Source organism: Moschus berezovskii, chromosome 17 (genome assembly GCF_049115385.1).
Source record: "Moschus berezovskii isolate FMDL1 chromosome 17, NW_MosBer_1.0, whole genome shotgun sequence".
NCBI classification, from domain to species: Eukaryota; Metazoa; Chordata; class Mammalia; order Artiodactyla; family Moschidae; genus Moschus; species Moschus berezovskii.
The window spans coordinates 55,115,535-55,128,560 of NC_142476.1; the positions used below are offsets into that span (position 1 = coordinate 55,115,535).

A 13,026-nucleotide genomic window follows, 5' to 3' on the forward strand; every position below is an offset into this window, starting at 1 on the left:
GAAGATGAGGATGTAAACCAGAACCAAGCCCTGAGGCCACTCACCACTGTATGGTGAAGTAGAATGGGCAGAAAAAAGAAAAGTCCGGAGGGTGTAAGGTTACATCAGCCATGGGAAGAGAGTGTTTCAAGATATCAGAAGGAGTTAATTGCAACCAAGTGGGCAGCAACACAATTTCCCAACAAAAAGGATAGAAAAGGAGAAACAATTTTGGATGTTTAGTTTCAGGGACTGATTCATTCAGTAAATAGCTGAACACCTACTATGTATAAAGGATTATGCCAGACTTGAGGAAACACTGTGCCCATCTTTAAAGAGCTTACAGTTTGGGAGGCGGAGAATCAAACTGCAATGTAACATGATAAAGAGCTATACTAGATTTATGTACAAGATGAACTGGAAGCCTAGAGGAAGGAAAATCTAGGTTTGCCTGAAGCAATCAGGGAAGACTGATTATTAAAGGCAGTGTCCTGGTTGGGAGGCCACCTAGGCAGAGGGAAAGTATGTACAGAGGCATGAGATACAGTGGCCTGTCTGTGGAATGAAAGTGGTTACACAGCTGGGATGTGAAGTGCAGGGGGTGAACACACCTGGGAAATGATCCAAGGGAAGGGGAGCTGGAATAATGATTAATGAAAGGCCTTCTATACAATATGAAATAATTCAGATTCAGTAATGAGGGAGGCTGGGAGTCCTCTGTACTAAGATGATGGGATTGGCATTTTTGAAATAACACTCTGGCAGCAGAGGATGGCCTGGAGGTAAGTAAAAAATCAAGGGAGGGATACTGGTTAGGAGGCTACTGCTACAGTCTAGCCTGGCAATCATGTCTAAACGTGGGAGAGGGAATAAATTAGAAGAAACGAACAGGACTCATAAAGGCAACAGGTTTGGGGGATGAAGGATATAATAATAAAAATGATAGCTACTATTTATTGAGAAATTACTGTACCTATATTGGAAATGGCTACAGGCTTTATATGTATTATTTTATGGAATCCTCGAAACATCCAGTGTAGTAGGCATAGTTCACTAAGCTAGGAAATACAGAGGAAGAAACAGGTTATTTTACTTTTTTCCCCCCCTAGAATGGGAATATATACAAAAAGCAAGAGGTTGTTGTATTTTTAGCTGTCTATGGGACAAGCTGATGGAGATGTCCAGCTGGGTATGTGTCTTATTCTAGAAAAAAAATGTCTCAGCTTAAGAAGTCACAAGCATAAAGCTATGGGGATTAGCTAATGATAGTCCTCAGATGATAAAGTCTACATGAGGAAAGGCTCAAGAGTGGGCACAGGAAGAGGATTCCCCCTCCCCCTACCAAATACTGAGAACGAACAGCCACAGAAGTAGCAAAGAGTTGGGAGAGTATGACAGCTTCAGAAACTGAGGGAGTTAAAGTAAAATGTGACAAAGTACTTAAATATTCATGGGCTTTATGAGAGTCCTTTTTGAGGACAGTGGAGCTGGAAGTCTACTGAGATAAGCAATGGCAGGAGTTAAGGAAGGAAGGTATGTAAGTAGAAATAAATATGAACTGCTTGTTCCAGATTCTTGGTTGTGAAGGGAAGGTGCTAAGACCATATGTAGAGAACTTAAGATAGAGGGAACAGTTTTCTTTTTTAGATGGAAGACACTTGGACACGTTCTTAAGCCAAAAGGAAAGTCAACAGAAGAAGTACCTGTTAGTGGGAGGCCTGATGAGCCTGGGGGAATATGCTATGCTTTGGAGAGCCAAAGAGACATTTTTCCAGTAACAGAAATAAATGTAAGGTTGGAGGCGACATAGCTAGGCTTTGAGATACTGAGCTGGGACCTGGAGGGAGTTTTCTGCCTCTACCCTCTTTTTCTTCTGTAAATGAGGAACCAGTCATTTACTGAATCTGAGGTATGAGTTGGATGGGTATAGAAACCAAGAGGGCAAGCAGCTGAACTAAGATAGGAATGGCCATCTTTAAAATCAATTACACTTTTTTCTTCTCAAGAGTATAGTAATAGAGTTTGAGAAAATTAAGTTCAGAGGAGGAAATAATTTTCTCCAAGATCACTAGCTCATTTGCATGAGAATCGAGTTTTGATTCCATATTTCCTAACTTCCAGTGCCAAGCACTTTTCATTATAACATGTAAGAGGACAGTCTTAGAGGTTATACAGATCATGAAAGAGAAATATCTTACCGTTTCAGCCATTTTTTCTGCTGGAGTACTGCAGAATTCAACTGTTGACGGAACCTTTTTTTGACCATTAGTGCCAACATTTCCCAGAAGATGAGAATTTACTGCTTTTGCCAACTTGTGATTTGTTAATGCTAGTTCTGCCGTGCTGTGAGGTTGCCCGCTAGGGTAGTAAGTTTGCTCCCTTCCCCACTGCAAAGAGACCAAGAGCTCCTCCAGCAACCTGCAACAACACACAGCACTGAACATTAGTGAGAGGATAAAATATAAAAATCAAGAATGCTGAGAAACATGTTTCTGAAATCACATAGTTTCTTTCTCCTCTTTCTCTCAAGAGTTCAATAAACCACGAAGTCTGATAAAATAAGTCAGATTACAAAAAGCACTTAAAGTGATTTTATGGTATTTGGAAATCAACAAACAGTACCTTTTTGGTTCTCTTATTTTAGTACAGGTAAAGTATACTATACTCAGGGAGTATTATAGAACTACTTATTTAATTTGTGAATTTATTGAGATGCTTATATGGTATGTGTATATATATATATGTATGTGTATGCATATGTGTGTGTGTATATATATGTGTGTTATGTGTGTGCATATATATATTTATATATATGATAATTTTTTGTATTTCATTGATTTTTAAATGATAAACCAACCTATAATTCTTGGGGTAAAACCTCCATGGCCATGATGTATAAAGCTTTTTATATATTGTTGGATTTGAATCACTAAAATTGTATTAAGGATTTTTGCATCTATATTCATTATAGATAGATATTGGCCTACAGTTTTCTTGTAATGTCTCTGTATAGTTTTGCTATCAAGATGATGCTGGCCTCATAAAATAAGGTAGAAACTGTTCTTTTATTTTCTAGTAAACTTTGTATAAATTTGGTTTTATTTCTTCCTTAGATGTTTGTTAGTATTTACCAGTTGATCCACGTAGGCCTGGAGTTTCCTTTATTAGAAAAATTTTAACTATAAAGTAAATTGCTTTAATAGGTCAGGGCTGTGGACATGAGTTTGAGTGAACTCCGGGAGTTGGGATGGACAGGGAGGCCTGGCGTGCTGTGATTCATGGGGTCGCAGAGAGTCAGAAACGACTGAGCAACTGAACTGAACTGATTCAGGTTATGTGTTCTTGAGTATTCTAGCTGTCTGTGTCTTTTAAGTAGATTGTCCATGTAAGCTGTTGAACTGATTGGAAAAGAGTTGTTCATAACATCCCCTATTATCTTATGACTAGAGACTCTAGTACCCCTTTCCTTCTCATGCTGTGTATCTTTTTTTTTTTTTTCCCCTGATTGTACTGCCTGGAGGCTTTGTAAATTTATCCTTTCAAAGAACCAGTGTTTGGTTTTCTATTTCATTTATTTCTGCTCTCATCCTTTCTTTCCTTCTGCTTAATTTGCTCTTTGTGTTTCTTAAAAAGGAAGCTTAGCTTATTGATGAGACCTTTTTTCCTTTTCTACAATAAGCATTTAAAGCTATAGCTTTATTAATTCTCTCTAAACACTGCTTTAGTTGCCTCCCACAAAATCTGATATTTTGATATATTTGTGTTTTCATTTTTCTAATGTCCCCTATAATTTTCTCTTGAATTTTACTTATTTAATTTGTAAGAAATCAATTATATAAAAGTATAAAGTGCTTTTAAGGAAGACTCTCAATTTTGACAGTTCTGGTGCATACGGACATGAAAGTAAGCTCTCATACTATAGAATAGTTCTCAAAAAGATCTCCCTCCAAAGTAAAGACCGGTATACTTTTTGGCTTCTACCAAAAACTACAAAACTGCTATAATTGTAACCAAAAACTACTTTTAAATGCAAAAATTTCTTCCATTATAGATATAACTAATCTCTCCCCCATTAAGAATGTAAGAAGCATGTCTTCTGTTTTTTTCATTCTTCCTCCTTTCCCTGGGCAGCTATTTTAAAATGCTACTCAAAGTATATGCTCAGTGAATTAATAAATGTAGAAATACGAAAGAACTATAACAATAACAAAAATTGCAGGAGAAAGTAGAAGGGCTCAGAATGTAAACAAGTGCCATACTTCTGCGTAGCTATCATTTCCTGACGAAACTGTTCCCGTTCACTCAGGAGATCTTGTATAGCGCTCTGTGCATCACGGTTCTGACGCTGCAGAACTGCTCTGGAGTTGGTTAACTCATCTGCCATAACCCTGGAAAAGATAAAAATCTTACATACAAATTCTCAGACAGTGTTAAAAAGTTAATATACTACCTCTTTGACTGTAATTTTTAAAAACTTACAAAAAAGATTTATCCCTGTCAAATTACTTCTCAGTTTTTAAACCTTCACTTCAGTTCAGTCAGTTCAGTCGCGTCCGACTCTTTGCGACCCCATGAACCGCAGCACGCCAGGCCTCCCTGTCCATCACCAACTCCCAGAATCCACCCAAACCCATGTCCATCGAGTCGATGATGCCATCCAACCATCTCATCCTGTCGTCCCCTTCTCCTCTTGCCCTCAATCTTTCCCAGCATCAGGGTCTTTTCAAATAAGTCAGCTTTTCGCATGAGATGGCCAAAGTATTGGAGTTTCAGCTTCAGCATCAGTCCTTCCAGTGAACACCCAGGACTGATCTCCTTTAGGATGGACTGGTTGGATCTCCTTGCAGTCCAAGGGATTCTCAAGAGTCTTCTCCAACACCACAGTTCAAAAGCATAACATTTAAAATGTTTATGAGTTTAGAACTCATTAAAGGGACTCAATTAAAATATCTGTTTACAAAATGACAAAGAATACAGTGTTTAAACTTTCCTGTATAGTGACTTTGGGATTACTTCAGTCTTACTCTAGATTAATCAAATTTTGGAAGAAAATTAACATTAATTGTTCTCGAATAGAGAAAATTTTAGAGAAAAACAAAAGAGTTATTTTTCTACCACTCATTACCTTTTTGTCATTAGAAAAACATTAAATATAGAAAGGTTTATATAAAAGGAAAACAAAGTCTTCTTGTCCAGCAGCCTGGCCACTTCTTTTATAATCAGTAATCAATAAAGTAAACACATTTTTCTAGAAAATAGTAAGTTATATGTATATCAGCATAAAAGTATGCATAAAAATAAATATATTAATTTTATTTACAAAAAGGAATTATTTGATACAAACTTTCCGGTAGTTCACTTTTTCATCTAATAATTTACCTTGATGATTTTTTCATATTAGCATACATAGAGCCACCTCATTCCCTTTTTTGTTAAAAAAAAAAAAAGCTTCATGTTTTCTGATTGGCTGTAGCAAAATGTATTTAACAATTCTCTAGTGATAGAATTGAAGCAAAATTTTAAAGTATTTTTATTCAGTTGAAAAATCTTACACCTAAAATTAAAGTCTCAGACCACACTAACCACTGAATTCCTTCAAATGAAAACAGTTCTGACGTTACAAGATTAAATCAACTAAAATATTATTGACCTCAAAGTATTACTATTAACATTGTAAGAATGTTAATAAGTTACATATTATAGTAATCTGTAAAATGCATGCATGATTTGCTTCTTAAGCTGTTCAGTAAAAATTAACTTATTCATTCTAAGCCAATAAACAGTAAATTCATTTCCCCAAATATATCCTTTATTAGTACAATCAGAAAACAAATTAAGGATTTTAACAGAGTAATCAATTATTAGAAAGTATCACCGATATTAAGACATGAAGAAATAATTTTCTAAAAATATAATAATTACAATCAATGATTCTTAAGGTACAACCTGGAAACCTTTGGTGTTTGTGAGAAACCTCCAGATGATTAAATCAGTGTTATTAAACATATTATATGTGAAGCACTGAGCTAAATGCTGAAAATACACAGATGGATAATACCCAGATTCTGTTCTCCAGTAACTCAAAGTTGGAAGGAGGGGATGAATAGGAAATCATAACATATAAGAGACCTTCCCAACTACCAGTGTGTTCATGGGCCTGGAGGTTATAAGGGCCTGAGGTTCTCACCTCTACTGGAGAGGTAGCCTTGTCCAGTATGCCATGCAATTATTATCACTTTCTATTTGTGCATGGAGAGAAAAAGGTTGGGAAGCTCTATTATGATGTAGTTAAATGAGCAATGAGAACACAGTCTGAGAGACAAAATAAGACATTATGGAGTGGCAATGATATGAGAGTTTCTAGAGAGAACGTGGGGAAAAATCTTTTAAAAATTTAAATATTTATTAGCTGTTCGAGTTTAGTTTTGTTTTGATCTTAAACATTGTAGTCAGAGTGATTTACACTACAGAAGAGTAACTCAGAATTCTGGAATGAGGGAGTAGCTTTATGCTAGCACTTTTCCCTTTAGGGAGACTGTATGACCATCCAGAGGAGGGTGAGTCCATCTCTTAAATCATGTATGAGTTAATTTGACATTCTCAGTCAGGAATTTTCACACTACAATCCATTTTTTTTTTGCATTAGAAGGGTCAACAAATCTGACAGAGCAGAAAGTAGGAAGTGAATTACTATTTATTGTATGACCGTCCAGAGGAGGGAGAGTCTACCTCTTAAATAATATATGAGGTAATCTGACAATCTCAGTCAGAAATTTTCACACTACAATCCTTTTTTTTTTTTGCATTAGGAGGGTCAACAAATCTGGCAGAGCAAAAACTAGGAAATAAAACAGAAAATACCTGCTTGCAAGGAATTTACTTCGCCACACATCACACTGTATCGACATCCGTTCTAACTGTTCGGAAAGCTGAGCGATGTTTCGACCCAGGGCTTCATTTTCTAAAATAAGCTGATTTTTCTCACGGGCTACACGTTCAAAGTGATACTGAAGGTCATCCCCAACAGAGGCCACCAGCAGCTTTTTTAACTCACGATTGACCTGGAAGAAATCATGACCAATACAAGCTCAAAGTAATGCCAGTGAGTTCAATGTAGCAAAATGAACAGAATAGAAACTGTGCTTCATATGTAATTTGGACCTCCATTACTACAAGTACATATCAAAAAGTTATATCAAATAGTTAAGTTTCATAATATATACATGCCATATCTATATCTCTATTAATCTATAGTCCATGCGGTTATAATTTGAGCCTCTTAAGAGTACAAATCATTATCATAAAAATTACAAACTGCCTCTCGTCAACACTTAAAGGCAAAAAATTAAAAAACTGAACCAATAAATTTTGCTAAAAAGTATGACAGTGTTTTATAAATCTTTTTCAACATTTAAAAATTGGTTTCTTTGTGCCCTAGGATTTTTAAGAATTTAAGCAAAGAAAGCAATTCAAGATGTCTATAATCATGTCCTTCACATTGTTATCAAAAATGAAACAAAATTAAAACAAATGTCCAATAAAAGGTATTGGTATGTGGTATAGTCATTGAAAAACACTGTTGCTATTAATAATGATATTTTAATAGAATACCTTGATACGTGGGAAAATATTAAAAACTAAAAAATGTAAATTACAAGGCAAAAATGAACTCAATATGTATAATTATGCATTTATAGCTGGATGGTATTCATAGGTGATACTATTTTCATTGTTTTTTCTGTATTTTCTAAGATGTTTACAAATAAATATGTACTAGTTTTGTAATTTCAAATTAGTTATTTAAAATATATTATGAAATACATTAGAAACATATTTGGATAAGAATCAGTAACCATGGTATCACTTATAAAGACTAACCTCTAGTAGAAAGATGTATAATCTAACAGAAACAAAGTGGGCAGTGTTAAGGCAATATTTACTAAGATGTAAAGATTAAAGACTATGAACTTTTTTTTAATAGCCTTTAAACTGTACATTTTAGCAAATATGTTTGCTTACCACTTTGTTTCTCTGTCACCTGATGTGAAGAGCCAACTCATTGGAAAACACCCTGATGCTGGGAAAGATTGAGGGCAGGAGGAGAAGGGGGTGACAGAGGAAGAGATGGTTGGATGGCATCACCAACTCAATGGACACGAGTTTGAGTAAACTCCAGGAGACAGTGAAGGACAGGGAAGCCTGGCGTGTTGCAGTTCATGTGGTTGCAAAGAGCTGGACACAGCTTAGTGACTGAACAACAACAACAAAAGTTTAAAGAAAGTAAATCAAGCAATATAGGTAATTTCCAATTCACAATGAAGATACCAAAACTTATTCCAGAATTTTCTTTATTCTAAGTGTTATCTATGCATAGAAAAAATACTTGGAATTTATAGATTCTTAAAGCAAGGATTACTAACTAGTCGATTTGGTTAATCTCTGGCCTGTGAGTTCTTAACTGTAACCTCCTTAATAACTTATAGGTGGTCTTGTACAACGTCCAAAGTACCTCACATTGTCCAAAGTACCTTACATGTCATCTTCAACCATGTTTAGAATATAAGTTCCCAACATAAACTAATTCTAGTAGAGGCACTAAGAGAATAGGAAATTTAAGAGGAAGCTTTTTGGAGTAACGACAAGTTATAAAGCACGACATTCCAAGAGGAAATATATTTTATTCTATATTTATAACATTCTCTATGTTCATTCTGACATGCAGGCTTAGAAGGCCCAGGTGTAAAGAGCCATTGTCATTAAAGCTATTAAGGCTGTTCTTACCTCTGACTGTACTCTGAGCTGGTTTGAAAGGCCTTCTTTGTCCTGTAGCAACCTTCTTTCAGAGTTCTTGAGCTTTTCCAATGTATTCTTTACCTCAGACAGTTCCTTTTTGGGTTCTATGACTCCCTCTGGCTGGCCAAGGAGTTCTCCTTTATGATGTCCCAGAGATTTAACCTTTGCATTTTTGTAGGGGATATTATGGGTTATAGCGGCTTTGGGAACTAATATTCTTACAGCTTCGACTTCCACGGCTTTTTCAGCGAGAATCTTCCCTAGCTGAAGAACTCCTGGGCTCTCTGATGGGACTGCTTTCTTTCGTGGACTCTGAAGGATGTGATGTGTTACAGGTTGGATTCCAGGAGTAACTTCAATAGATTTAGGTGGCTCCTCAGTTTCCATTCCATCTCCCGCTCCTCGGATTGGGGACGGAGTAAGGATGACTGTAGGATGGAAAACAAAACATAAGCTATATGCTGAAAAGAAATGCCAGGAAATGCCAAGATATACTTTACCCTACATTCAGAATTCCTGGCATTGAAAAAAAAAGAAAACATTTAGAATGAAAATTAAATTTCAAAACAATCCTGTGTCAACAAAGGATGAAAGAAATCTTATAGGTTCAAACCTTCCTTAAGTAAATGGTTTCTCTCTTGGTAGAAACTGCAAGAGATTTGGAATCAAGGTACTTGGTTCCCACTTCTACTTCCTAGTATGCTGTGCTGTGCTGAGTCGCTTCAGTCGTGTCCAACTCTTTGCAACCCTATGGACTATAGCCCGCCATACTCCTCTGTCCATGGGATTCTCCAAGCAAGAATACTGGAGTGGGTTGCCATGCCCTCCTCCAGGGGATCTTCCTGATCCAGGATTGAACCCATGTTTCCTGTGTCTCCTGCATTGCAGGCAGATTCCTTACTGCTGAGCTACCAGGGAAGCCCACTTCCTAGTATAATCCTAGGTAAATAATGTGAATCTCAAGTTCCTAATCTGAAAAGTGGAGATAGTAACAAATATGTAATAAATATGCTACAAGGTTGTGGTAAGAAAGACTGTAGTAAGATCAAATGCCTGGCACATTGTGGACACTCAATAATCTTAGGTATGGCTATGTACATACCTATTTGAAAGTGTCTATCTCAGATCAGACTCACCTGTTTGTGAACTCTTAGCAAAGAATGCTTCACAAACTATCCAACTGGACTACTCTCTCTCCTAGACCTCTAATCAGGCCTCTGTTTCTGCTATTTCTTATTCTTTTAGATGGCTTCTTCTACCACTTACTGTGATTCTAAACTTATCCCTTTAAGAAGCCAGCTTAAACTCTACTCTGCATTAAAATTTTCTAACTTTTAGCCTACACTCTGAATGCCTGTGCTACTTACTATCTCAACACTCAGTGTGAATCTTAATCATGATCCATAATTGTCATTTATGGGTTTTATTATATGCTAAATTTCACTTTCCCAATAAGTCTGATAAACACTCTGTGGCCAGGCACCATGCCCTAAACAAATAGAAGGAGCAGGACATTATAGAAATGCCATGGACTCTGGGATTAGCCAGATCTGGTTCTTAGTTCCATTTCCACCACTGTTTCCTGTATAATCCTGTAAAAAACCCTGCAAATTATCTGAGCTTCAGTTTTAGCCTCCATGAAATGGATTTAACAGTATATCTAGGGTTACCTGTGTCTTCAATGAAAGAATGGTAAATAACAAGTAACCAATGTTTATAAAGACTTAGCACATGCCAAACACTATTCTAAATACTTTACATATAAGTAATTTATTCTTAAAATCACCCTTTGAGGTAGGTGTAATTAGCTCTCCTTTACAGATGAAGAAAATGAGGCACAAAGAGGTCTAGGAACTTGCCCACAGTCACACCACCCAGCTAGTAAGTAGAGGATATTGTTGTTGTCGTTATTCAGTAGCTCAGTTAGATCTGATTCTTTGTGACCCCATGGATGAAGCATGCCAGGCTTCCTGTCCTTCACTATCTCCTGGAGTTTGCTGAAACGTATGTCCATTGAGTCAGTGATGCCAGCTAACCATCTCATCCTCTGCTGCCCTTTTCTCCTTTTGCCTTCAATCCTTCCCAGCATCAGGGTCTTTTCCAGATGATGCAGAATTTAATTCTAGGTAGCCTGGTCCCAAAGATCAGGGCCTTGACTACTGTATACTCTGCCCCTTCGAGTGTGGAAAGTGTCTTGCACAGAAGTAAATGCAGATAAATGATAGCTCCCATCCCCCTTCCTCTGAAATACTTACTACAATGATGCACATGTCTACTAATTTGCTCAAATGAAATAAATTATCTCCCCTCATATAAGCCAAACCTGACTAGTCATCCTTAGTTCAGATAACCTTTGGAAGGCAGCTACGCTTACTACTATACTACCATTGCTCCAGTTAAAGAACAAATAGTTTGTTTCTTTTCTGTTTTACCTTATCTCAAATTAAGCAGTGTAAGAAGTTTCAGGGAGGCCTGGCATGCTGTGATTCATGGGGTCGCGGAGAGTCGGACACGACTGAGCGACTGAACTGAACTGAATTGAAGAAGTTTCACTGAGTCATCTTTCTCCAAGAAAAGGCTACTTTCACTAATTGAGTCAAGAAAATAATCGGTTTAGAGCTTAGGAAGAAGTGAGGATCTGCGAGGATGGGAAATGTTGTAAGCCTCAAAGAGATGGCTAGAATGATACCTAACTGACATGGAATTCCTGAATTAGTAAATTCACTAACATTCCTGTGAGTAACACGTGAGATTCCTTGCCATTTTACAAGTCCAGAATACATTTGAGAAAATGGAGGCCAAAACCTAGGAATGGTAATGACAATTAGCTTTTATTCACTTTACTATGTGCCAAGGACTCAGTTCTACTAAATTATTTGGTTTTATAAGTCTCATGACTTAGCACAATAGTACCCATTTTGCAGACAGAAACAGAGGCAATGAAAGGTTAAATAGCTTGTGCAAATCATCAGTGTCAAACTAGGATTTCAGTCCAAATATGAATCCAGAGCTAAGATGTTAATTGGTCTGGGAAAGTGTTTTAGTCCCTTGGTCATGTCCAACTCTGCGACCCCATGGACTGTACCTCACTAGGCTCCTCTGTCCATGAAATTCTCTAGGCAAGAATATTGGAGTGAATAGCCATTCCCTTCTCCAGAGGATCTTCCTGACCCAGGGATTGAACCCAGGTCTCCTGCATTGCAGGCAGATTTTTGGGTCTTCCTACAAACCAAAACTATTGCACCTTATTAGCCTAAACTGATTGCCTCTCTTAACAGCCCTGTTAGGTTGCAAAAGCCCATAGAATTTATATAACAGTTATAGCAAGCTTAAAAAGAAATGCAGATCTTATCTGCATTGGACCCTTGATTTCCCACCACTCTAGAATAAACACCAAGATCCTCACCATGGCCTACCTGGCCGTCGGTGATCTAGTCTCCTGCTCAACTCCTGGGTCTCAACTTTATGCTGTTCACTCCCTCAGATCCTAAGTTACAGCCTTATTTGTTTTCTTTTAGTGTCTCAACAGAAGCAGACGCCTTCCTCTTCCTCTGCAAACATTTCTTACTGGAATATTCTTCCTAACTTCCTCCTCCCTACTTACCTTTCAAATCTCAGTTCAAACTTTCTGAAGGGAAGACTTTCTCTAGTCTTCCAAGATTATATGCTTCTACAGCAAAGACCATGCCTTTCTTTTTACCATTTATCAAAATGGTTAACTGACGTTTTGTTCAGTGTAATTAGAAATATACTGTTTTTGCCTTCCAATGGGATATAAGTTCCATGAGGGTTGGGACTGTGTGCCTTGTGTTTACTGTTGTATTCTTGGTAAAGTGCCTTGTACCTAAGACTCTCTGAGGAAAAATTAATGCATAGTAACAAGGGGAGAAGGATGAGCACACGTAATAGTGGTGATACTGATAAACTTCAGAGTTTATCATTAGGGGAGAAAAAGCTTAATTAATATGATAAAACATAATTCTGCCTTTTATTCCCTTATGCTAAAGTTCTACAAAGTTATATCACCATACTCCAGAACTATTTTTTCATTTAACAGATTTTTACAGAGTTTTTCAGAAGTATGTAGTAATGGACAGGGAATCCCAAGTTTTGTTCATTAGACAAGAGGTGGAATGACATCTGAGCTGTAATTAAGGTGTTCTAGTTAATAAAATATTTTATAGTAGAATAAAGTATTTGTCATTTCTGTATTAAGTGTTAACTAAGACACTTGGGCTTTAGGACTGATTCTAC

General features: G+C 37.0%; 2 protein-coding genes across 3 annotated transcripts in view; one reads left to right on the plus strand and one right to left on the minus strand.

Moving 5' to 3' along the window:
- Positions 1 to 6,925, plus strand: part of CCDC181 (coiled-coil domain containing 181) — a 42,251-nt gene extending 35,326 nt beyond the window's left edge. The window contains exon 8 of the mRNA XM_055419689.2: positions 6,789 to 6,925. The gene's annotated coding sequence lies outside the window, so the exon portion shown is untranslated. The remainder of the gene's footprint in view (positions 1 to 6,788) is intronic.
- BLZF1 (basic leucine zipper nuclear factor 1) overlaps positions 1 to 13,026 on the minus strand; it is a 28,288-nt gene that overhangs the window by 2,242 nt on the left and 13,020 nt on the right. For both annotated transcript variants that reach the window (XR_016039632.1, XM_055419696.2), the window contains exons 3-6: positions 8,761 to 9,200; positions 6,841 to 7,040; positions 4,239 to 4,367; positions 2,178 to 2,397 (exon numbers count right to left, since the gene is read on the minus strand). Coding sequence is in view for 1 of the 2 variants with exons in the window: in XM_055419696.2 (XP_055275671.1) it covers positions 2,178 to 2,397; positions 4,239 to 4,367; positions 6,841 to 7,040; positions 8,761 to 9,200 (989 nt within the window). In the remaining variant the exon portion in view is untranslated. The remainder of the gene's footprint in view (positions 1 to 2,177; positions 2,398 to 4,238; positions 4,368 to 6,840; positions 7,041 to 8,760; positions 9,201 to 13,026) is intronic.